The following is a 27457-nucleotide window of genomic DNA, read 5'->3' as shown; positions in this document are numbered from 1 at the left end:
ATAGTCTGTATCTGTACGTATGTGTCTGACTAGGTCATATTTTCACTAATTTTATATGCGGAAATTAGGAAGTGATGCATTTCTTCCTGCTTGCTCCTCTCTTTATATTTTTCAAGGACAAAGATTTCTTTGGGTGTTGTATTCAGCAACCCCACCCAGGATGTAGTAGAAATTCTATAAAGTTCTATAAAATCCTATAAAGCCTGACTGACAGATAAGATGACCCCTCCCATTTATCATGAGGCCTCTAATTAGAGGTTTCCTAAAGGAAATAAAATTCAAAATAGATTTGCCTGAAATTTACCTTCATGTGGAACATCTTATGTCCAGGTTCATGGAAAATCTAATAATAATTGCATTATGAAGCGTCTTTACCTACTGCCCCAAGAACAAACACATTTGTAGCATAACTCAGCCTGTGGAACCATTACCGTTTTCTTTATAGAAATAAATTGAAAAGTACTGCCCAGTAGTATTACAGTATAATGCACCCATGAGACAAAGCTCTTGCCAAAGGAATTCAGAACTCCTGGCTCTTCTGGTCTGTGTCCTAGAAATCACCACTCCCTCATCAATTTTCACCTGTTACCCTGGCAAATTACCAGGTATAGCAGTAAGGAGAATGAAAACAATTTATTCCGGGCACCCTAGCCAAGTTGCTATTAAATCATCTGTGCCCCATGTCCTCACTGGAAGGCCTAAGACTCTACGCTTCTTATTTCCTGTCTTTACAAACATCACATAAACTACATTCAGCTCGTTCCATCACTTGCCACCCCTTGTAGGTCCCTGAGTCACACAATCAGCATAGTCATCTATGGACAGCCAAGGATTCTAGGGGTCCTTGCAAAGGGTTTATGTCCATAAGAGGATATAAATGCACATAGGCCATGTACAGGAAGAAATCCCCTCTGCTGCTAGATTCAAAAGGGAAAATGAAAGTTACATATATATGTGTGTGTGTGTATAAGTGTACGTATAACAATATGTAATAAAGTTACATATATAATTTTTCCTAAATTTACATAACATAATTTCTTAAGAAGAGAATATACATTTACATATATATTAATTTTTGTAAGAGGGGGGGTCTTTTCCCCCCTTAGCTTGCTACCTTGAAATCCTTTTTATTAAGGGGAAGTTTTTCATTTGTTTTTTTTTTTGGCACTTCTTAATTGTGGGAAATTTGAAGATATTATGTACAGGCAGTGGTGATCATGCTGCTAAGGGTATATACGTTATGTAGTATTTCCAGGATATATTCAGTATCCTCACATTGCTCTTAGCAGGATGATCATGCTACTTACACATAACACTATTTTCAGGATTTTCCACAATTAAAAAGTAGTGCCAATTAAAAAAGGAAAAGTCAGAAATACTTAGTGTTCAGCGTCTCAGGGAATAAAAAGATGCCAGGTGTCACTTCAAGTCTGCAGCTCCCACAAGCTCTGTCTTCACCCAACCTGGCATATAACTAGGCACCCCCTTCTAGGTTCTCTCAATTTGTATGAAGCATTAAAGAGAATAGAGTAGATTTTCTTAAGCAAGGAGGGAAATTATGTTGCATAACCCCCACAACAATGTAAAGTCATCTCATAGTTGCAGGGGCTTGGGGGAAAGAGAGGGGGGGAAGTGAGGAGCTGTTTAATGGGTATAGAATTTCAGTTTTGCAAGATGAAAAAGTTCTGGAGATTAGTTGCACAATAATGTGAATAGACTTAACATTACTCAACTGTACACTTAAAAATCACCAAGATGGTAAAATTATGTTATGTGTTTTCACCACAATTTTTTAAAAAGCTAATGCAAAAAAAGAAAATGGTCATTAGAGTTTCTTGCTGCCCCCACTCTTCTTCTAAGAATTGCTGCAAGGATTCACTATCTGAGGCTCACTTCATATGCACCTAAATGCTGTCTCCTTCCCAAATTTTCTCCAGGAAACATAAAATTTCTCACCCCTTTATATCTAGAGCCATTCACCACAAACCCTAAAGGTCATTAGACAAACAAAGCGCCCCTGACAGCAGGATGTGCTGTCGTTAGAAGGTATTTGGCATTTATCCCAGCCCAAAATCCATATCCTATATGGATTTTTAAATACATATGGTTCGCATCCCAACAGGAATTCTGGTGAAGAAAAGTATTAAGAGATTTAGGTTTATACCCCCCAAAAAAGTAGAAATATAGGTAATGAGATGTTGTTCTGTACAATATAGAACACTATTATTGCTTTACGATATAATATGTGTTTGTGTGTTTGTGTTGTGTAGCATTCCTAAGGTCCTTCACTGAGAATGACTCTCTCTTACCTTCTTATAACCCCCGCAAAATAAGAGATAATACATGACCACTAGCATCATTGAATAAAATGAAACTGCCTGAGGGAAACAGATCCCTAAAATTCAAGCACAATAATCAGGTTTCCAGGGCAAAAAATGGAGCTATCGATAAGTTTAAATCATGTGACATTTGAAACATGGGCATTCATGAATTAATCAGTCATGCATAGGCTTAACACATGTTCACATTGAAAACTAAAAAAATAATGTAAGACAATACTGGTGGTGGCCAAATGAAAAAAATCTATTAGATGCTTAGAACAAAAATTAACACATATTTTTTGCTTTAATGCTCATTGCTTCGTTTTGACTATTCTCATCTGAGAGGCTTTCGTAGTCATCGTTCCATGCTGGGAACAGGTGAGCAATAAATAAACTCTTCATGTTGACAGTTGATTTCTTTTCACATCGGAGAAAAAGAAATTTCCTTATTTTCCTCCATAATTACGCTACATCTTCCCACACTGGATACACTTCTCCCACACGCTTGCCTAAAAGATGAACTGTTGCATTCCGAAGACAGGAGTCTGAAGATATTTGATTTGAAAGTGAAAAGGTAAAGGTATTCTTCATGCACTAGAGCGTGAGTCCTGTGGGATCCCAGAAACAACACTTCAGACTTAATGCCTTGGTATCTAGCCTACTCACAATACAGCCAGTTCTAAGAAGGTTAATCAAGATATTCTCCTAACAGCAACTCAAGCCAACTTTGAAACAATTTTCCAAGACCCAGATTGGGGTTGGATGAGGTCAGAGCCCAGGAGGGGGCACTTGCTCCTCACCCCCCTTTCCTCCCTCTCCGCCCCATCCCGCGGCTGCCTGAGGATGGAGCTTGTAAGGGCTTTAAATTACACACAGTGTGAGTGAGGTCGCTACTACCCCCAGTATCCACCCCAATCAACAGGACAGACTTAACAAGATGAAGTAAGAGAGAAACCGCAGGCTCCTGTTCCAAGAATGCCGGCTTGAGCCACACCATCCCATCTCTGCTCTCTGCCCAGGGTTTATAGCAAGCTCCTCCTGAAATGGACTCCCGTCCTCTGGAAAGTGCCCCGTGGGAAAGGACCCAGCCAAGCATCTCTCTGCAAGGGGCAAAGCCAACTTAAGTACTTCGTTTTCTACATTGGCTTCTTCAAATACTACTGGTCCCGTCCACTTAAAAAAACGTAAGAATTTAATTTTCCTCTCCCAGCTTCCCACACAGAGATTATATTAGGAAGCTAGATATTCTATAGTTACTGAGTAGACTTTTTATTTATTCCTTGAATGTCAGTGTTACTTTATTTGGGGGGAGGGGTGAGGATGGAGGTATCTGGTTTAAAATTTATGTTGCATTTTAATATCCCCGAATTAACAGGCACTTTGTTAAACTAAATGGAAAAAAAAACATCATCGGAACTAATTGCTGTATTGAAAACTCTGTTATCTTAGAATTTAAAACACTTCGGGGCGCCTGGGTGGCTCAGTTGGTTAACGACTGCCTTCGGCTCCAGGTCATGATCCTGGAGTCCCCGGGATCCGAGTCCGGGCATCGGGCTCCCCTGCTCAGGGGGAGTCTGCTCTCTCCTCGGACCTCCCCCTCTCCATGCTCTCTCTCTCTCTATTTCATTCTTTCTCTCAAATAAATAAATAAAATCTTTAAAAAAAAGAATTTAAAACACTTCTAAAATATTTTAAGAATTGACATTTCTATAGTATCTACATGATGGCCAAAGTCAACATTGTCATATAGAACATATCTTCCTATAACCTTGAAATGAAGGACCATTTAAGTCATTTTTGTTAATGTAAGCACTATTCAAAGGGAGAGATTACTCAAGAGTGTCTCAAAGTTTTCCAACAAGGCATCTTGTTGGATGGCTCTACTGGGCTCTCAAAAAAAAAAAAAAAAAAAGTAAGGTACCATAGTAAAGCTCCATAGGTATCTGCGTATATTTCTCGTGGTGGTCACAAGCAGCCAATGAACGATAAGATACTTTTCAATATGCATATTGGAGGAAGAAAATGCAGACATGTTCAGTGTTTTCTATGGATTATTTCTTAATTGCATTCCAGATGGATGTTCAAGACCTGGGTGGTAGCAGAACTCCCAGAATGCTAAGGCTTCCCATTTCCTACCATTTTCCTCTCTAAGACATCAAAGCAATACACTGACGTAAGACCTGAAAGAAATTTCTGGAGGACGGTTGGATACAAGATATTACAGCCCACAACTGAAGCTAGGAAATTGTTTATTTGTGGAGGTGACATCAGTTTCTGGACTTACTAGGCTCCGTCTGAGAAAAGGCAAGTTCAATGTGTACCACAGAGACACCTGTCACTGTCTTCTCAGATTAGATGGGAGGACTTTAAGGATTGAAGCTATTGCTCAATTTGGCTTAAAAAAATTGTTCAAAGTACCTTAGATTAATGAAAAGAAGAGAGCATCAGAACCTCTATCCCTAACTCAAATATCCAAAGAGATGCTTCTCTTGTCATTTTACACATCCAAAAATAAGTTACTAGTTCTTAAATACTTCATTCAAAAAACGATTTCACTAGAGAAGGAAATTAACATTAAGTGAGCAATTATTTTGCCAAGCACTGTGCTAGATCTACTCACTATCACATTTAATTCCCACAACAACAATACGATATCAATATTGTTGTCTCTACTTTGCAGTTCAGAAAAGTGAGGTTTAGAGAAAGTAAATAATATGCCCCAAATCATGAAACTGGTAGGTATGGAGCTGAGGTTCAAATTCAGGCCAATCTAATCCCACTGCCGATGCTCCAGCCATTGTACTCCCCGCTAGGGAGTTTGTTACAATTTATTTATTACCATAATCTCTACCTGATGATAAAAGCATATTCTTCATTGCAGTGCAATTAAAACCAGATTATAGCTCAGCTTTGGATCATCTATAGGTCAAAGGATGATCTCCAAAACACAGCAACATGGTTAAATTTCAAGACAAATGTGGTGCCAACTCAGACCATCCTTCAGAACAAAGAGGGAGGTTGGGCATGATTTTGTTTTCAAATAGAAGGAAACTGAAGCCTAAAGAAAATTATTCCTTGAATCTCAGTGTCATCTTTATTTGGAGGGGGTGGTAAGAATGGAGGTATTCTGGTAAAGAAAAATAGTGATTTTTTTTCCATCATTCTTAGAAGTGGCCATAGAATTGCGCCTCCCTTCTCTGGACAGTGTGTGCTAAACCAGCTCGACCCAACTACTGCCTCCAATAGGCAGAGAGAATTTAGAAACCAAGTTCCAGGAAAGGAATCTGCATAAAATAGAATCAGCCTACCCATTGCCCCCACGCTGAGGCCTAAGGCCCACAAACGAACATTATAAAGAGATGCTCCTTTTAACACCTACCTTACCCCAAAGTCTCTTGCCCAACTTTTGCATTAATAGAGATATCAAGAGAAATGTTTGTCACGGCTATTCTTACACAGGGCTTTTTTTGGCTTCTGTGAAAATAGAAGCACCACGAATTACATGCTCCAACATGTCCACATTCTTGGCAAAACAACAGAAAAATCTAGGGGGTCAAATTGGTGAGAGAATATCTACCAGATAGCTACTTTATAGCTCCATTTTATAACAACACAAGAATGTGTAATGGAGATCAGAAAGTCAGAACCGACTTTACAAGGTTGTCCTATAGCCATGTTATGGCAACCTCGCAAACCAGAAACAAACAAAAAAAACCCCTCTACTTGTCAAAGTAATTTAAGCAGTCCATAGGTTTCCCAAAAGCTATCAGGGAAAGAAAGCTACCAAGATGCAGAATCCGAGATCGAGGTGGAAATAGCAAATTGGTTCAGACCAAAATTTGACCTCAGGTTTCTCATCTCTAAAGTGGAGATATTATTGTTAGCTTACACAATCACGGCGAGGCTCACATGAGATTATTTGCGTGGAAGCGTCACTTGCCCAGCAATACGCAATGTGCACAGTGGGATTTATATCTGAGTCTTATGCAAAGAGTAGGGATGGCAATAATCACCTGGCATTCTTTATCTTTCATTTGGCAAGTTTTTAAGGCTCCTGTGGAGATAATCAAGAGTCAGTTTATCCTCAAGCAAATAGTGACAACCACAAGGCACTTCGTGTAGCTTTGTCACCTAACTTTTATTCTTCTGCAGAGGATCATGATGGTCGGTACAATTCCAAGAGCCATTACTATGTGTGGAGAGCACATGACACTGACTCTGAAGAGGGCCTGCTCCACAGAACGGATTGCTCCTTTCCTACATAAAACATTTTCATCGCTTTCAATACAGAGACTTCCTGCGGCAGAATGGCTTAAATTTATAGGCTTATGCTAAGCATGGAAAGAAGAACCTGCTTTAAGACGTCGTTTTCTGTGTTAGCTTTCCCCTCTCAATCCCCACCGTTCGTTTTTGAGCCAATCATGCCCTGGAGTATAGAATAAAGGTAGCAGGCTACCGCCCCAGACCGAGGCGACCCTAACCAAATGGCTTGACAATTGGTAAATGTTTATAACAAACTTGGTCATATCCTTCACGCAACAAACAAGCACTTACTTAAGTGATTTAAGGTGTGAAGCTGGGAATGTTCCCTCCAGTCATGAAGACAGTAAAGCAATACCATATTTTAAGGGTAGGGGACGGGGGGGATCAAAACCCATGAGCCAGAAAGCAGCCTCTCAACTGCTTATCTTGTTAAGGATCAGTGAAGATGAAATAGTCTCATTGGATTAAAATAATTAAATAGACCTAATTTCTCGGGGTACCTGGGTGGCTCAGTTGTTAAGCGTCTGCCTTCAGCTCAGGTCATGATCCCAGAGTTCTGGGATCGAGCCCCGCATCGGGCTCCCTGCTCGGCGGGAAGCCTGCTTCTCCCTCTCCCACTCCCCCTGCTTGTGTTCCCTCTCTTGCTGTGTCTGTCAAATAAATAAATAAAATCTTTAAAAATAAATAAATAAATAGACCTAATTTCTAATATATATGTCAAATAGAATTAAAACCATAAAATCCAAATGGATCTTGAGATGCTCTAACAGAAAAATTGCCTGGAGAATTGCCAGGGGCGCTATGAATCCTGTAAAGAACAATCCATGAACCAGGGAAGACCATTAATGTTCCCAAAGGGAAAAAGAAAAATTGTCAATACAAAAAAAGTAGAATTCACGACCCACTGTTTGATGGAGGAACCAGAATATTTTACCAGTAAAATAAAGGAGGGGAAAAAAAACTGGGACTGGGGGGGGGGGGGGAATCGAGTTTTTACCTTATAATCCCAACTATACCACCAGAAGCCCATGCACAGCCCTTTGGTGAGGACAGAATCGAAGTGCGGAAAGTAGTGTGTGTGGTGGAGCATGCCAGACAGAAAAACACAGTAAGAGCTGAGTCTTTCTCCATGGTGAGAAAAAGCGATATTCAGGATATGGTTAGCTATCAGGAGCTGGGGGAACTGGGTTGAAGACCCTGCATGGGGTGCAGGAGAAGGAGGAGATAAGACGGCTGATAGCACAGAGGAAATTTTAGGGGCGATCAGAGCTGTCCTTTGACATCTGGGTGGTGATCAGCATAACCCTCCCACCTGCGGGCTACTCTTCAGTAATCTCTGCATAACTGACACTGGTCTGTTGAGCGGGCTTTCTGGTGGAGGACTGTGAAAATGCCCTGGACCGTGGTAAGAGGTAGGAAGGAGGACTCCTCCAAGAAGCCTAGTCACACCTGAGTCATGTTGGGTTGATTTTTTTTTTTTTTTTTTTTTAAGAGACCACTCTAGTACTGGAACACAGGCTCTTCCAATCTGACCTGGCTACTTCCAGGTTTTTAACTCAGTGCCCTGGGCACTGAGATCAGAACTGGAACCCACCATAAAGGACATTGTTTTGGATTGCACAAGGGCTCATTCTTGGTTCTTCCCACCTCTGTCAATGGCTGTTCAGGACTGGGGGTCCCACATGTGAATGACTTCAGGATACCAGTCACATGCACAAATGGGAAGAACTGCTGGGTGGAAGACAGTGGGGGACATAAGGCCTGGTGGGAAGTAGAGGTTGCAGACCCCTCCCAAAGGTTTTCAAAATCAATACTTAGAGGGAACAAAAAAAGTAGTGACTAAATAAATGTCTGTGTGCAGGATTCAACACCCCTATTATATTTGTCTAAGTGTGACTGCAAAGTGAGATACTCAGGAGCACATCTGGCCCACGGCCAGTATCCAGGTCTTCGGACAGAACATCTTCCTAAAGCCATCTTTGCCTGGAATCTCCATATATCATCTAAAGAAAGTTGAAATGTCATAAACTAGCTCCTTTCAAACGATTCTGGTGTACTGAAATGGGATATCTTTGATAGGTCATCTGTAAACTACACACACAAAATAGTTTTCTCGCAGATCAAACCAGACAGTATTCAGAATGTTTAACTTAAAATAATTATATTCTACTGAAAGCTGTCAGAGGACTGGGGAGGGGTTGGGGTGAGGAAGGAAAAGAAGATTACTCTGAAGCCCCCTCTCCAGCCCCACCCCCGCCCATCACAAGTCACCTCTGCACAGTTTACCACTAAATCACTCATTCAACATGGGCCACAAGCGCAATGGCACAGAGACATTCTCAGGGAAGGAAGGCAGGGACCAGCCCTGTTCCCACTCTCCAGAACTCCTGATAAATAGGAGCTTGCTTATGCTGTAAATTCTGGATATTCTGGTGTTATAGCCAGATACGTAGACAGGGCTATTACATGCGAGTTACATGACTTTGGAGCTCTAGAAACGGAATCCTTGGTGACTTGAAAACTCCCCGCTCTGTCTCCAAGTCAGTCTTTTCTCAATGACGTCACTTGTGCATTCACTGTATCTTGTGAAGCTAAAGAGGAAAAAGGAAAGACTCTGGATATATCCTTACCTGTAGCTGCTGGTCTAATTCTGGAAAGACCAGAGGAATGGCATCTTCAGGAGGTGTATCATCTAGAACATGAAAATAAAAGGATTCTTCACTATAGAGCTCTTTCTCTCCTGGGAGGTGTCCTGCTCTCACCATCTTTGGATTTATACAATTAAATCATCAGTATATACTGCTTTAATTATTCTCATCACTTCAGGTGGGGACACAGAGAATACAGAAGACAATCTTGTTCATTTTTGGTACAAAACGGAAGCCTGGAGAGCATAGCTGGCCTGGCCAAAATTTTGCAAATATCAGAATCCTCAACTGTTCAGTCTGGTAGCTCTACAATTAAGAAGCACAATATTCTCATGGTAGCCAAACCCAGATTCCCTGGTGTGCAGGAAAGTGCTTTAACAAGGCGCTAATGAGGTGATCAGAACAACCTCAATGGGACAGAAGAATGTGTTAGTGAAAAATAGAAGCTCTGCTCTGAATGACTCCAATGGGGGCAAGCTTTGGTGTCCTTACCACAGATCACCACCACCAGGCAGTTACCCAGAGCCTCGTTCTGGGTTCCGGTGAGCAACAGGCAGCAACCCAGTCAGGGGGTTCTTCCCCGCACGGCAGGCAGCAGTCCCCACCTGAGGCCGCGTGCACTGCCTTGATGTGGAGGAACCCGAGCGAAGACAGCCATGGCCACTCTGTCCCCAAATGCCTTACACTGACTGACTGGCAATAGGCAGGTGTCGCTGGATCAGAAGATGGTCTCAGAAGCATCCAAGGAAACCTGAGAGGAGTTTGGCCTAAAATATCCAAGTCACCCCCAAATGTCTTCGAGAACACACTGTGACCCAGCCACACAACTAGAGCACAGCCCCTTGTCAGCTGAACCTCATATGTCCAGGTGGGCTCTGGCGCCGCTGGGCCATCCATTCCCACCCCCTCCATGTTGGCAACACCTACCCTGGGACAGATGACTATGAGGATAAGACAAAAGACAAGTTAAAGAATTGTTTAAAAACCAAATCTGTTTTACACTATAACAAAGTAAGGAAAGTTCATGGCTTTCATGTTCTCACTATCATAACCAAATCTATTTATAAAAATGTGCTGTTCTGTTTGAACAAGAGCATGTGCTATGGGCCATATCCGACGCCAAAGCAAGTCTCCTCTCCCTACTCCTCGACAGCATAGTCCAGAATAACACACAGCATGCACGGAGCTCCTGGCTTCTAAGGCAGTACAATTCTTTGAAGGCACCAAAGATAATTACCAGGAAGGTAATTCAAACAAGGACAGTATTTGCCTCTGCCAAACACCTCAAGGGTCACAGCAGTTAATAGCTTCTGGTATATTTTAGTCAAGAGTAGTATAATAATACTCCCATTTAAAAGTGGCTTAAGACAATGATAATGCATCGCCCAATTTGCATGCAATTTTTCCTGTGCCTATGCCAGACTATGGATGCCCACAGGTTCACTAACTCTGTTCTGCTTCACACAGCAAGTAGAAATGGGGAAAATCTCCCCAAGACCTTGCTGCAGGCTGCAGGACTGAATCAAGAGGACCCAAGGAGATCTGATCCCCAGGCCTTCTGAGGGCTCTCTTCCTACTCAGAATGACAACTTCTGCCGGGTACTGTGGCTCTTCAAGTCCACCGCTTCATCTGCAAAGAGTTGGCCAAAAGACAGACATATTCACTTGTTGCTACTGACCCTTTACAGGTAGCCTTCATTATGAAACCTGTAGTTTGTAAAACTGATGTGAGTCTAAGGCACATTTAAATGTACCTCAATAAAATATCAATAAGCCAGACATCATGATTATGTCAGTTCATTGTGTCTGAGGCCAGAACAACTTGGCACAGGTAAATGGGAACATATTATACTTTGGCATCCCACCCCTAATAATCACAGATGAACAGGCACTTGTTAGAAGGAGAAACCACTTCTGTAAAGTACCAGAATAGATAGTGCCTTCCAGAATCCTAAAAGTCAGCCAGGAAGGGAGCTCAAGGCTTCCTGGGATTTAATCCACCTTACTGCCTGTGAAGTCACACTCCTTCCTGCTTAATTATAAAAAAGGAGAAGCAAGTTACTCAATGCCTTCACTGTAGTAAAGTAAATAGCCAATACAAGGTATGCCCCAGAATTAATACAGTGCATTGTAGAAATCTACATCATCACCTATAGTCAAACCGTGGCACTTATAGGTAAGCACGCTGATAATTTTGTGGACAAGGCTGAAGATTGGATCTCTTGAGTTAAAAAAAAAAAAAAAAGTCTAACTCACTGACATAGAAACATGTAACGAGGGGGCACCTGGGTGGCTCAGTCGTTAAGCATCTGCCTTCAGCTCAGGTCATGATCCCAGGGTCCTGGGATCGAGCCCCACATCGGGCTCCCTGCTCAGTGGGAAGCCTGCTTCTCCCTCTCCCGCTCCCCCTGCTTGTGTTCCCTCTCTCACTGTCTCTCTCTCTCTGTGTCAATTAAATAAATAAATAAATAAAATATTTTTTTAAAAAAAGAAACATGCAATGGATGTTGTAATGACAAGCAAAATAAAGATAAGACTTTGGTTAAAGAATGGTTCACGTTGGCTTAATCCAAGCGGGAAACGGCAGCAGAAATAAGAAAACCGAAGACAGATGTAAGGAGACAACCGAGAGTCTGAAAGCCAGGCCTGGCCTGATGCCATCTGGTTCGTCTGGCATCCCTGCCGGCCAGAAATTTCAGGGCTTGCAAAGCTGCTTACAAAGCTGCTCTGAGTTGATGTGCGGTGTGTTTTCTTTTAAACAGTGGCTGCCTTCTTTGACTGGTTTTAAAAATAGGCAAGTATTCTAAAAGCAGAATGATGAATCACAGGATTGGGCCAAAAGGAAAGAAGGAAAATGATTCAGACAGACTAGTAGCACAGCTGTTCCTCCAACATTTGGCCAAATCGTTGTAAAACATTTTGACAGTGACATTGGATCAGCGTTCCTGAGAGCAGTTAGGTTTGTTTTGACAATTCAGAAGCACAAAGTGGATTGTACAGTAGCTATACAAGAGAAGAGACCTTCTCTCTGGCAAATTTGGCTTTTTTTTTCTTTAAAGGAGAGCAGTTACCAGATATGCTTATAAAATGACAAAATCAGAATGCAAGTACATTTTTATTAAAATATATTTATTTACCAAATAGTCATTGAATGCCTTTGATGTGTGAGGCAGGGTCTCGGGCTCTTGCTAAATTGGCAAATTTGTCATGTTTTTTTCATGTATTATTATTAAAAAAAAAATTCTTCGACTTCATTTTTCAAGCCACTGTGGGCTTTAGTGGTCCAAGCAAAATGTATCCTAAGGAATTTTTAAAGAACGAAATATAAAGGAAAGAATTTAAAGGGTTGTTTTGGGGGGGGGGGGGTTGTTGTTTTTTTGATAAGCAGATGTTCACTGCCTGTTTTGCAAAACACAACGTGACTAAGTCAATGGTACTTAAGATAGAACTTTCTTATTGGTATCCCAACCACTATGACATGCCATAGTACATAGTCTCAGCAACCCTGGAACAGCTGTTGAGCTGCTTTTGTGGTTATTCTGTTTCAGATTTCCTGAAATTTTCTTCTCTCTGTTTCTCTGTGAATCAGGTAAGTGGGACCCACTGGGTCTGTAATCCAAATCCTCACTGTTATTTAGCAATGAGAGTTATGTGGTCAGAATTTTCAGAGAATGCTGCAGCTGGACGGGACTAAACCATCATCTGGTCCAGGACTCCGTGCAGAGCAAAGGACAAGGGCCCCAACAAAGGAAATGAGTTTTGTAAGACTAAGGGGTGTTTCCCAGCCCCGAGCTCTTCCCTATCCTACTCTGCTCTTCTTTGCTTTCTGGTCCATGAGCTCCCTGACTTTTGTATTTCATGAGACAGTGAAATTTTCCTCAAAACATTGGGAATCATGCCTTAGAGTGTCCAACTTTTTATTCAGCTGGTGAAGATGACTCAGAACACCTACCATGTATCATTAGTATCTCTTTATGACAGAGAGAACATTTTAGCCCCCAAATCTTAAGACAAACATAATCGTAGAAAAGTGTCCATTATAATGGATAAATTTAGCTTTAGAGACAAAAGCAAACACACACCAAGAAAACCTCACTGCCGTGCCCTTATTTCTTTTGTTGTACTTCGGAGAAGTGACAACTTCATCAAAGCCAGACCAGGCCTGCAAAGCAGCAGTTGAGAACCACTGTTCTAGGCAACATCTTGACTGGCCTTTGGGATCCATTATCTCCCCTTTCCACTGGGCTCTCCAACCCAGGCATAACTGCAGGCAAATCCTTGGTAGGAAGAGTTTACGTTTCCACACAGAGAAGACCTCAGGACGGAGATAAGCCACCGTTAGAAGACATTCCCAAGCCCCACCCCACTCCCCAGCCAGAAACTCAAGAGGCACCCCTGCCCAGAATCCATTCCATTTGACTGCATTTTCTGCAGTCAGGGCTGGTCCCATTGGCATGTGTGCACGCAGACACACAGAGCCCTTCCCCCAGGTGTGGCTCCTGGTGTAATGCTCTAGCGAGAGTACTTGAAATTCTTGGGCAAGCAGCCCTGGGTTTTAGTACTGTGCGTCCACAAATTACGTAGCTATCCTGCCCGCTGGAGTCCTGAAGATAATCCTTCGGGGCACTGGGAACAGACTCACACTTAGGAGGCAGATGGCTTTGGGCATCGGCTACAGTGCCAAGGCTCATGCAAAAATATTCCTGGAACTGTGGAAGCTCCCAACCACTCAAGATACAGTGGGTTAGTCCACATTCTGTAGGGCTCAGGTCAGCCACTTTTTTAATGTGGACAATCAACATAATCTCTTCGAGACTTGGTTTCTCCTCTACTATCTCAAAAACTTATTAGTAAAGGAATGCATATGTCAATTCAATCAGCCTAAAGCCAGGCGCCTAGGAAATAATCAGTAATAATAATGAATATTTAATATAACTGAGCTTACTTCCATTCCTTTTCAGCATAAATCCAACCAAAGGGGTAATGGGGGGCAAGGCACCTGCGCGTGGATGTGTGCATATGAGAGTATGTGTATGATGGTGAGGGTTGAAGGTATTATTTCTCATCTGAATAATACAGACAGGAGGCAGGGTGAGAATCACTGCTTCTGATTACTTAGCTCTCCCCACGCCAGTTAAGAAAGATTTCCCTGGTGCAGCCACAACCTCAGGTCTCCTGGGTTTTCTATCTTCATTTAAATCTGAATTTAAGAAGGGTTTCCCTTTTACTTCCCTATCAAAGCAAACACTTTCCATATGAAATATTATTTAAAAATTTTTAATTTATGCCTGAAAGGTCTTTGAGTACTTTCATTTTAAATCTAAATCAAGATTCATATTTTAGTTTTAGAAATAAGTCATCTAAGGCTGCCAACTTACATTACTAATGTATCAAAAAAACTTTTTAAACATGCCTATATACCTTGGTTCTTGTTAGAGCAACACATCATTTTGAGACACATCAAAAGCTTTTTGAAATTTTGCTTCCTGCTTGTTAAACACTGGACGTGTGAACCTTTTAATACACATTGGATTTTCAGGGCCCATCAGATTAAAAGTGCAGACATGGGTACGGATTCAGGCAGTGATTTGGTATGACACCTAACAGATGGCCAATTCTTTATAATTAATAGTAATCATCATGTCACCTCAGCCAGTACCTACAAACAAGATCATACATCAAGGGGCGCCTGGGTGGCTCAGTCGGTTAAGCATCTGCCTTCAGCTCAGGTCATGATCCCAGGGTCCTGGGATCAAGTCCTCCATCAGGCTCCTTCCTCAACAGGGAGCCTCCTTCTCCCTCTGCCTGCCGCTCCCCCTGCTTGTGTGCTCTCTCTCTCTCGCTCTCTCTCTCTGACAAGTAAATAAATAAAATCTTTGAAAAAAAAAAAAGATCATACATGAAACAGACTGAATGAGATTTCTCCACACAGAGAGACCTCATTCAGTTTAAACACTTTTTTTTTTAGATTTTATTCATTTATTTATTTGAGAGAGAGAATGAGACAGAGAGAGAGAGACCATGAGAGGGGGGAGGGTCAGAGGGAGAAGCAGACTCCCCACTGAGCAGGGAGCCCGACACGGGACTCGATCCTGGGACTCCAGGATCATGACCTGAGCCAAAGGCAGTCGCCCAATCAACTGAGCCGCCCAGGCGCCCAAGACCTGATTCAGTTTAAAGACAGGTTTTATGTTTCTTAGAAACATTCATCTAGCCACTATTATTGTAGCTAAGTTTGTGAATCTTACCAATTTATTTTTTGTAAGAATAGTTTTACTTATTTAGCCTATAACATATTTGCCCAGAAACATTTCCTTCAAAAAGAGCCAGGCGGAGGTATATTTATTTCTCAGCACACCACCAAATAAAACTTACCTCTACTTTTCCTCTTTCCTGCTCTATAAAAACATATCAGAACTAACCTTTCTCCACCATTTCCCATGACTGTTGAGGAAGCTCTTTGCTGTCAGAAACAATCATGTTTCTCTCTCATTACATGGCCCTTACTTCAAATGGGTAATCAAGCAAAAACAGCCCCAAGAGCCCAGCTTTGAATCCCTTCCTACTACTTATTAACTGCTTGATTTGAGGCAAGTTCCTTAACCTCCCTTAGCCAATGGTCCACATCTGTGAAATGGGTATAATGACATCGTCCCGCAGAGTTGCTACCAGTCTAAACTGATGAGATGATATAAGTAAAAGCATCTAGGTATTCAACAAACAATGACTTCTGTCCAGTTTTTGTGGCCTTAAGCACCAGATACCAACCGATAAATCCAGCTGTATCTCAAAGAACCTTCATCTGATATCGGAATAACAAACTCAAAGTGGTTACAGATATTGTATTATTGATTTTATAGTATTTAATGATTACATTTCCACTGTGGTTCTCAACTCTGTGCTTCATGAAAGATGTAAATATAGGAGACACCTCCCCCTTCAATTCCCATCGGACCTATGAGGGAGTTTGACTGCTTGTCACAGCGTGCTGAGACAGCTTTGGAGGCAGGGTCAGAGTTAGGAAAGGTGACTTGAAAGAGCTCAAAAAGGCTCCCCAAGCCCCTATTCTCCCAAAGACCATCCTCTCTCTTCACTGGCTGGCAAAATTCCAGGGGGGGCTTTAACACTTGACTTCCTACCGATTCCCCTGTGGATATTTAAAATAACAGTAATAATAATAGAAAAAAGAAAAAACACCCTGAGAGTTTTTTTTTTTTTTAAAGTAAACCTCAATATTCATTCATTTAATGCTTAGTGGGAATGAGGTTTTCCAGAGTCTTTCCAGAGAACAAGGATTGGGAACATGGAGCGAAGAGAAGACAGAAAACATTAGGGCCCTGAGGAGGGGGAGGGAAATAATACCTAAAGGTACCAAAGGTAGAAAAAGTTGAAGGAAAGCAACAATGACAAGAGACACTTCACCTGCATCACGATTTTCCTGAGAATCAGTGGTGCACGTGCACATTCGACATTCACACAACGTCCAGTGAAATTAGATTCCACGGTCACTCTTTTAGCTGCTCCGCATGGTTCCCACTGCCACAAAAACACTCTGATATGTAAGGAGAATAGTACTACTTAAAAGAGATATCAACAGAATGGATCCTGGATTTTTTTTTAACCAAATGTCATATGATTAATTCAAGTCCAGATATGAAAAATTCTAATAGCTTGAAAGAATCTTTTAAAAACAAAATGTTGAAAGCTACTGACTTGGGCTGATACTAGTATCCTTGACTCCTTCTTAAAAAAAAAAACCCTAAAAGCTTAACAACAACAACCACCAAAAGAACCCCACAGCCAAGGTCTAAATTCACACTTGAGTGTAGCAGATTTTATAGCTTGACTGAAATAAAGAAAACGCTCAAGTAATGAACATGAAATCCTCATGTCAGTCCGACTCTAAATTCTCTCCAGCTGGAGAAGAGCCAGTGATTCTCTAATAACCCAAGAGATGGGATTCATGTTTCTCTTCTGCATATTTTCTATTGGGAAAACTAACTCCATGAATGTCCCAATTTAGAAAGTTAACTCTTTGGAATTCCCAGTTTAGAAGTAATGTCAATCATATCATTAGTTTGTTAAAAATAGCCATTGCTGCCTCCAGGAACTGTGGTTAGCTAAGTGTTACTTAATGAAGGCTTCTGATGATAGGCTAGAAGTGGTGATTATATTTTAAAGGGCTTTTTCTCCCCCCCTAAAAATTTGCTTCCTGTATTTAAGCCCCTGGAGGTCCACCGTCTATTTGGAGTCTTGTGGCACATTCTGCCATCAATAAGTCATGATCAACTCCCCATCCAGAGCCAGTCTGTCACCAAGTCCTTTCAACCCTCCCTGCATAATGTACTCTGAATTCAGTCATCCCATTCCATCATCTGATCCAGGCACTCAGTACTCTGTCTCTGTACCATTATAAAAAGCCTCTCCCATTCTCTCATCTCTACACATTCCAGACTGTTCTACCAATCGAACATTTACCATTTTCATCCTATCATTCCCTTGCTCAAGAACTTTTGACACTCGATTGTTTCTGATCAAATCCAAACTCTGTTGTTGAACTTTTAGGATTATATTGTTAACTCTAGTTAATGGCTATATACACAGATATTCAAGGTAAACCTCAAAGTATGGTTCATTAAATGACATGCCACTCTTCCACCATTCAAACCTCTGCTCCAGTTGACAAGAATTTTACTATTTGATGAATATATCATGCTCTTCCTGACTCTTAGGTTTTGCTCAGTCTTTTTGTTTGAAAGGAAAAGGAAGAATGATTAAAAGTTGTATAGCCCCCATTTTTGGTACCTGGTACCCAGAGATGGCACCTTTCCTACACTGCCCGTCAATACCCCACCTGTCTTCAAGAGCAGGTTGACTATCACATTTCCCAAGAAGATATTCCCATCCGCTCTGGGTGACACAGATTTTTCCTCAACTCCCTTTGCCTTATGAAACCCACAGGAGGGATCATGCCATACTTCGTATTTGCACAACTCACCCACCTTTGGGAGAGCACTAAAGCATAGAAACTAAGTTCAGCTAATTGATAAGAGGAGAGGCAGGGGTACCCCAAATCCTCCAATTGCAAAACAAGTCTTTAAATAATCTCAGGCCAGTTATACTATAAACTCTATCTTGACATTAAGTAGATGTGGGAGATATAGGTGAGACATAAAACTGCTTAAGACGCTTATATTTTCCCTAATACTCCAGAATCAATTATCATAGGTACAAGGACCAGTCGAGTCCTTAATTTGTGTCAAGCACTATGCTAAATGCTTTACCTATATAGTCTTATTTAATTCTTACAACCACTGTGTGAATTATCGCTATATACACCTTGTGGGAAACTGAAGTTCAGCAAAATTGAGTGACTTACCCAAGATCACACAAATAGTGATGGAGATGGGTCTAGAAACCATGTCTTGAGGACTCCAAAGCCCTATGTCCTTAACCTCTACACGAAATCATCTCAGAAAAATATGCAAAAAAAAAAAAAGCCTAATATAACGAAAGGAATGAGCACTCTTTTCTCATGGACTCTGCTTACCCCTCAACGATAAATCCATAACTATGGAATTACTTCCCAAAATTCCATCTTAGTTTCCCCATTTACTATGGGAATCTAGGATGCTTGCCTTTGTTTTCCCCCTAAATGTGTGGTCTAGAATGCACTGGAATTCAAAAGGCATGCACAGCGTGCGTGATGGCAAGTGTTGTTCTCCATGACACTCCACAGGCTCCATAGTCAAGAATTCAGAGGGAGTGTCTCCAAATATCTGCAAAGCCTCTTTCTGTGCACTCACAACTTCATATGCATGCAGAAATACAGATTGCTGGACCTCCATCTGTCCCTACTGCCCCAGAATATACAGGAGTAGGGCCTTGGAACATGTATTTTTGGTGAGCGCTCTCAGGTCATTATTTTAAGAAAGGTTGAGAAACGCAGAAACCCACTCCTGCCTTGGATTCTCTAGTTAGATGCCTTTTTAGAGATATGAGGACACATAGATCATAGGAAAAAGTTCTTTTTTAATTTTAGCAGTTTCTTTATAAATCTTCCCAAGCATCTTTTTGTGGAACTAGAGAGTAAGAATTACTTGAAATAAATGACAACCCCTTTTTGAAGCTACCGTATTAAAAAACATGAATTTCAAAAGTGGGCATTCTTGGGACATTTGAAAGACTGGAACGAATCAATCTAAATTGACTGATTAAAAAAACATACAAGAGCTCCTAGTCAGGGGCTGATAGCCTTCAAAGGATGATGGCAAATTAATGACAAGTTGTATATTTTGTATTTCAAGGAAGAATATATTTATGCAGCCCAAAGATCAAGATTCACCTCTCCATGCTCTTTTCTGTACATAAATTAAATTTTGTTAAAATAAAGACAAGGAGGGTGCCTGGGTGGCTCAGACAGTTAAGTGTCTGTCTTTGGCTCAGGTCATGATCCCAGGGTCCTGGGATCAAATCCCACATCAGGCGCCCGGCTCAGTAGGGAGTCTGCTTTTCCCTCTGCCCCTCCCCCTGCTCATGTGTATTCTCTCTCTCTCTCCCAAAAATAAATAAAATCTTAATAAATTAATAAATAAAGATGAGGAAACGGTACATTTATTTGTCTCGTCCAAAATTATGATATAATAATATTGCTTGGAATAAATAAGCTTTATATACTGAAATTGTCTTTGTAAGACTGCTGATTGTAACAAGACTTGTTCTGCTCATGTGGGACATGATCACAAGGAAGTAAATTATACTTCTTTCTCCCAGATTTGGGAGCTTACATGTATCTGTCTTGAAAGCTAGCCACTCAAGCATGAACTATTCCTCAAAATCTTACATTTATGAAACGCATAAAAGCAGGAGGGGCTTTTCTTTTTCTTTTTAGAGTAGTGATATAGAATAATAGAGTTCAGATTCATAAGTCTAGAGACCTGCATTTAAATCATAACTCTGTTAACCTACTTACAGCATGGTCTTTGGACCTCAAGCTCTGTGTCTGCAAATTGGTAATACTAATGTCTACATTGCATGGTTATTTTTTTTAATATTTACTTAGTTATTTAAGTAATCTCTCCACCCAGTGTGGGGCTTGAACTCAGGACCCCAAGATCAAGAGTCACATGCTCTGTCAACTGAGCCAGTCAGGCGCCCCTACATTGCATGGTTATTTTAGAGATATGCAATAATACATATGAATGCCTAATATAATAGAGAAATGCAATTAATGTTAGTCATCATTTCTTTGTTGGGATGGATTGGTTTGCCTTTTGGGAGGATTTCCCTTCACCACTGTGTTTCAAGGCAACCTGAGTGGAGATACCAGGACAACAGCAGGCCATGGGAAGAGGGTTGAAAGAACAGACAATGAAGAGTCAAGGCTTCACCTCTTCTTACTCTCAAACAAATCCTCCACTGGGGGCTGCACAATCCAGGAAAACGGGGGCAGATGGGCTACCACCAGAATCACTTGGTATAAGTAAAGCCTGAATTGGCTGTATAATGTCAGACTTCACAGAGCCCAGATGCTTACTTTGCATTATTTTAGGGATAAACTTGCTTCTTTTCAATTATTACTTCTTAAAATATTACCCCTACATGTGCAGTGTAGGAAGAAAAATAGACGACTGAGTGAGTGATTGATTGATTGATTGATAGGTAAACAGAATCAGCCCTCAAAAGACCCAAGATTGAAACAGTAATGTTGTTTGAGTGTGTGATTGTGGATTTTAACAGATGAGAGACTGAGAGCCAAGGCTGATGCCAGTGACAGAGATCCAAGGGTTCCCTTCTCACGTCTGTGACCTCACACCACCTGGGGTCCCCGTCATAGGTGGTGTAATTCAATATGTGTGTTAAGAGGTCACTGAAGGGAGTCATAACAAAGGGCTCCAAGTACGGCAGCCTCACCTCAGACCTTACTATTTCAAAAGGGTCTGCTTCACCTGTCCCATTCATCACTCTGGCTGCAGTCTGTTTGTTCGGCCTGAATTGTGGAAGCACCAGTGAGAAACCAGGCTTTGGAACTTGGGCTCCAAGTATTGCTGCTGGAACCGGGACAGTGATATTTTTACATCACTAACCAACTGCCAGGGCTTTAATAAACGTCTCCTCACACAGTTTCAATGATGACATACGTTGGAATCGTTAGAAATTGTTATAGCCCTGGGAATTTTATAATAAAAGAAAGTTAAATGGGGAAAGTAAAAAGGAAGGAGAAATGTGCTAAAGCACCCAGAGGATAGGAGGCTGGGGCGGCATCACCAGAGGCATTTCTGGAAGCCACACTCCAACGATGCTTGATGAAAAAATCACACGCCCCATCATTAGATCATGCCAGGCATGCATTTTTTTCTTTTTGTTAAAGATTTTTTTTTTCATTTGCCAGAGAGAGGGAGCACAAGCAGGGGGAGCAGCAGAGGGAGAGGGAGAAGCAGGCTTCCCGCGGAGCAGGGAGCCCGATGAGGGGCTCGATCCCAGGACCCCGGGATCATGACCTGAGCTGAAGGCAGATGCTTTACCGACTGAGCCACCCAGGCATCCCCAGGCATGCATTTTTAAACACCCTTTGTGGAACAGGAAAAGATGACCGCAAAGCAGTGACGGGCAGGGAGGTGGCCCTCTCCCTGCATGCAGAGCGTACCTGAGGCATTATCGAGGCTGAAGGCAATGCGTACTGGCTTATCCGCAGGTACCCTGGCTGTGCTGATCATGTGGGCACCTGAGCTTTGGCCTTCCCCTGGGTCTTCCAGCTGTAAGGACAAGAGAGAGCCATTGTCACTTACCCAAGTCATCCCTCAAATATTCAGAGGATCTTGGAAATTGGAGGGAAAGTTAGTAAGCATTACTTTCTTATTTTGAAGATACTCCCAGTTCCTAGCTTTCTTTCCCTACATGGAAAGTATTCACCTGCCCCATTTAAAATTCTTTTTCTGGCTTATAAAAAAAAAAAAAACTTGTCTTGGAAATACATATCTAGAATGAAATATACAAGATGGAGCAAAATCTCCACCCACCTCACTTTTTTAGTATCCCTTCACACACACTAGTCCAACCCTGGCCCTTCCAGGTCTTATATAGTGTTTTATTTTTAATTGAGGAGGATAAAGAAATCCTAATAGGGCATCAGATGGCTTCATATTAAATTAGCTTGTCACACTCAAAAGCCTAAATTGGACCTGAATTATTGATCTGAATTATTGAGTGGTAAAGAATGGGTGATAAAGAATGTATCAAGGACCACTTCAAGAATACCAAAGACTATTTTAAAATATCCCACAGTTATAGTATGAATATTACGTGCTTTAAATATCTATTTAACTACCTGTGAATCTATCAAACACCTATCAGGTTGTACATCTTAACAATGTATGATACAAGCAAAAGACAGAACTTAAAAACATGCTATTGATGTTCTACTGTACCTGTAAAATTATCATTAATAAACTAAGATCGAATGAATGGAAAAACATCCTATAGATGAGTTGGAATGGGCAAAAATACATGCATATTTCCTTGTTATAATAATAGAATTTAGCCCAAATACATTTTAACCAAGATATTTGATAACTTTTGTACAATGGGACTAAGGAAAAGAGATTGTTATAAATACATGATATCTTCACTATTTAAATACATATGTGCAACTTTTCTATTTTTAATCATGCTTCCCTAAACTCTCTACTTTCCTTCTCATGTAGACAGTAAACCAAAAACTCTGAGTGATATTTTTAGGAAAACATCTCTAAAAATGGCAAAATATAAATCATCTCTTTAACCATCCTCAGCAAGATTCTGGGAACTGTTTATCAGGACATTTTCTCAGAGCAAGGTTTCCAACTCTTTCCCATAACTTTTTTGTATCTAAAAATAGTGTCCAGAACACTGAATTTTGTTTTTACACTTATTTATAGAGCAAACTCAAATGCATACATACATACACACACACACACACACACACACACACACACACACACGTATATTTAGACATACATACATATGGAATCATCCTACCCAGTATATGGAAAGAGAACAGGATTATATTAAACACCTAGTATAGCTTTGGAGAAAAACCAGCAGCTGTTTATCACCCAGTTAGAATCATATTTGGCCCATTCATTCAAAACCACAAATAGCAATGAACCATAAAGCACTCCGAGTCATGTCCTTCTAAGTTAAAAAAAAAGTAATAACATGAAACATTCAACGTAAGAAAAGGGTAATACAGAATTGCTGTTACTTGACTCAGGATATGTTTTATCTTAGCTCTGACATACATTTCTGTGTAGTCTCCTCTGCTTAGAATCAACCATCTTGTTAGCCACCTGTTCCTAGGGAATAGAACAGACTGTCTCAAATTTAACAAAACAAACAGTAAAAAAAAACCCTTAAAGTTGTAGCTAAGAGAAAAAGTCTGATTGTTATGCACTGTCCCATCACCGACCCATTTTATCCTAACACCCTAACAGGATGAAAAGTGCCCCTCTTTTGGCTAAATTTCCCAATGCTTTCCTGCACCAAGAAATAAAGCGCGAGAGGTGGAAATTTGCCTCGAGGTTTCCAGTGCCCGGGGAAATGAAACTGGTAAACACAGCTCATTAGAGCCCCTCCCCTCCACACAACGGAGAACATCTGCCTGCATCGGAAAGGATGACAGCAGCCAAGGGGGCTGGATTTTGAGTTCCACACGGTGTTGGCCAGGAGAGCTCCTAAACCAGCTTGCCTTTTCATCACACCGCCTGTGGGAATGGACCACTGCTGTCCTCCTCTCCGCTGTTAACAGAGCTTCAGTTAAGTTGCTGGTGCCCCGAGCGTTTAGTTCGGTTTTCACACCTGCTGCCTTACCTCACTTAGTTGAGTGTCTGCACTTGTGTAATCCAGGGCCAACCACTGCCTTGGCCAGTCGTTGCCTTTGTGGAGCGAGGACCTAGTAAGAGAGCAGGCTCCACCTGCTGCATAGCAGCTAGTGACAGTCTGAGGGGCAATGACAGCTGTCAGGGCAGTCCCCTGCTACCTGCTCTCCCCCAGACCCCTGCGTCCCACGGGCCTCCCTGTTCCGCTTCCCTCCGCAACCCCTCTCTCCTTTCCTTGCCTCTCCACCAGCCAGGATGTTGTCATGCTTCTAGAAAAAGCAAGTGCAAAAGAAAACCCTCCTCCTGTCAGAGGCATTGATAAACAGCAAGTTGTGGAGAGTCCAAATGTTTTAATTCATTAGTCCTGGCAAACCTAAAATACAAACAGACTTGCTTCACAAGACAGGAATGTCTTCAGCGTGACCCAATCGGTGTCTGTGTCTATTCCAGCAAACTGGCAAAGACAGCATGACTCCAGTCAGCAAAAATGTCGGCAGCTCCAATCAGCTCAGCAAGAGCCGGCCAACTCCGACAGACCGCAGGCTGACTCTCAGATGATAGCAGCAAGGATCCCGGTTCAGAACGTGAGGTCTGAGATGGAGCGGCTGATGGGCTTGATGACTTGATCCCATCTACAAACGCACCCGACTACAAAACCAGTCAATGGTGAAAAGGAATGGAGCATTCGATTTGTTCATCCTCTTTAACAGCTATAAGCCTGCAGGTACTTTAGTACTTTAAAAGAGTTGGATGATGATGTTGCGGTCAAATAATTAAAGATAAACAAGTATTAAGAGAATGCAAAGACAAGCCATAGCTGAGAAGAGTAGTCTTTGAAAACTAAGTACCAGATAAAGAGCTAGTCTCCAAAATATAAAAAGAACTCTTTAAGCGGTAGGAAAACAAACAACCCAGTTTTTTAAAAATGGGCAAAAGATCTGAACAGATACCTCAGCAAAGATGTACGATGGCAAATAACCATATAAGAAGCTGCTGAACACCATAAGTTATTCGAGAGTTACAAACAATGAGTGACCACTACACACATATTAGAATGGTCAAAACCAAAACACTGACAGCACCCAAGACTGATGAGGACGCATAATGGCACAGACACCTTGGAAGACAATTTGGTAGTTTCTCACAAGACTAAGAGAACTCTTACCCTATTATGCTCCATCAGTTCCGCTCCTTGGTATCTACCCAAAGGAGTTGAAAACTACTGTCCACACAAAAACCCACACCCGGATGTTTATAGCCACTTTCTTCGTAATTGCCAAAACCCGAAGGCAAACAAGATGTCCTTGGAAGGTGAACAGATAAACCAACTGTGGTCCATCCAGATAGTGGAATCTAATTCAGTGATAAAAAGAAACGAGCGCTCAAGCCACAAAAATACATGGAGGAAACTTAAGTGTATATTATTAAGTGAAAGAAACCAATGTGAAAAGGCTAAGGACTACATGATTCCAACTATGCAAAATTAAGGGAAAGGCAAAATTTAATTAAAATTAAGAAGACAGTAAAAAGATGAGTAGTTGCCAGATCTTCAAGGGAGAGGCAGAGAGGGTTCAACAGATGGGACTTTTGGGTGCCTGGGTGGCTCAGTCGTTAAGCGTCTGCCTTCGGCTCGGGTCATGATCCCAGGGTCCTGGGATCGAGCCCCGCATCGGGCTCCCTGATCGGCGGGAAGCCTGCTTCTCCCTCTCCCACTCCCCCTGCTTGCGTTCCTGCTCTCGCTGTCTCTCTCTGTCAAATAAATAAATAAAATCTTAAAAAAAAAAAAAAACAGATGGGACTTTTAAGGCAGTGAAACTATTCTGGATGATAATATAACGGTGAATACCTGTCTTATACATTTGTCAAAACCCACAAAATGTACAATACCAAGAGTGAACCCTAACCCAAATTGTGGACTTTAGTTAATAATAATGTATCTCTACTGGCTCATCAGTTGTAACAAATGCACCACACTAACGCCAGATGTGAATACTAGGGGAAATAAGTGGGAAGAAGCATTGGGAGGGCATAAGGGAAACCTGCTTTTCATTCATTCTTTCCTGTAAACCTAAAACAGCTCAAAAAAAAAAGTTTAATAAATAAGTAAAAAGTCTTAGCAGTTTGTCTTGATCTAATGAATAAAAGACTAAATTTTGGGGCACCTGGGTGGCTCAGTCAGTTGATCTCAGCTCAGGTCTTGATCTCAGGGTCGTGAGTTCAAGCCCTGCATCAGGCTCCATGCTGGGCATGAAGCCTACTTAAAAAAAAAAAAAAAAAAAAAGGCTAATTTGTTATGATATCCACAGCAATAAGCTGCACAGATTCAGATAATTAGAGCATTCACATATACGCCTATTTGCATTTCTAACTGCAAATCTTTTCAGAAATCATTATTACTGTTTTGATGTTATTTTATGGTTAATAACATCACCTTACATAATGCATTATACTTCATCAAAAGAGTCTTATTCACTATCTCATTGTCATCTTCCCTGTAATCCTGTAACATAATCATGGTCAATATTGTCATCCCTATCCGACAGATGAGCAAACTGAGACTCAGACAGTAGAAGAAACAAGCTTAAGGGTAAATGATCAGATGGAATAAAGAAACCCAGATAGGATCCAGGTTTTCTAATTTTTGGTTCATGCTATTTCCACCATACCAGGATGCACTCTGTATGAAATATCCAACTGAATTGTTTCATTAATGATGACTGACTTTTAACTTTTGGCTTGGAGGAGACAAAAGTATAACTTGCTCCAATGGTCTGGCATCCAGGTTCATCTGACCCCAGCCATATTTATCATGACTCTCCAAGGAAATCAAAGTTGTGCATCTTATCTATGCTGATGGTGAAGTGGATACCACAACTGCACTCGCACCCAAATCAACCCCTCAGTGCACCTTGAGAAATGCTGGTGGTGACATCAGTATTATATTGATGTCTGGACTCCAGTGAAGCATCTGGACTCCAGTGAAGCTGACCCTTCAGAATGGAAAGACCCGAAATGAGGTAGCACCTTCCTCCTCTGCCCCAGTCATCAAAACTCTGGAGGAACAACCCAGAGATAGAAAGGGAAAGTTACACATTAAATACAATAGAACTATTGTTCTTTATTTTATTGTCAGAAGCACTTGACAGTTGCAACATAGATCTTTCTGCAGAGAATTCCCCAGCATCGATTAAAGCAATCCTGGGGACTGCCCAATTTGTGGGCTTCAGTGTCAATGGCTCCCTCCTCATAACATCAAAGATGACATCAACAGTGATGTGGTGGATGCCCCGTTGGCAAAGAGCTATAAAGAGAAAGATTTCATTAAAGGATAATTTGACAGCAACCAGAAAGGAAAAAAAGAATACATCCA

General features: G+C 41.4%; 1 protein-coding gene across 2 annotated transcripts in view; it reads right to left on the bottom strand.

The window, feature by feature from the left end:
* The window catches only part of MAP3K7CL (MAP3K7 C-terminal like), a 37562-nt gene extending 13235 nt beyond the window's left edge, over positions 1-24327 (bottom strand). Inside the window, exons 1-4 of one of the 2 annotated variants that reach the window (XM_027585441.2) lie at positions 24080-24327; positions 23512-23565; positions 21879-21987; positions 9215-9276 (exon numbers count right to left, since the gene is read on the bottom strand). In XM_027585441.2, coding sequence (XP_027441242.2) covers positions 9215-9276; positions 21879-21987; positions 23512-23547 — 207 coding nt within the window. In that variant the 5' untranslated portion in view covers positions 23548-23565; positions 24080-24327. The remainder of the gene's footprint in view (positions 1-9214; positions 9277-21878; positions 21988-23511; positions 23566-24079) is intronic. The other variant, XM_027585442.2, reaches the window with a different exon arrangement.
* Between the last annotated feature and the right edge of the window lie 3130 nt (positions 24328-27457).

The sequence above is a fragment of the Zalophus californianus genome, chromosome 1 (genome assembly GCF_009762305.2).
Source record: "Zalophus californianus isolate mZalCal1 chromosome 1, mZalCal1.pri.v2, whole genome shotgun sequence".
Classification (NCBI taxonomy): Eukaryota; Metazoa; Chordata; class Mammalia; order Carnivora; family Otariidae; genus Zalophus; species Zalophus californianus.
Note: the sequence above shows the minus strand (reverse complement) of the source record. Positions and strands in the feature narration are given on the sequence as shown.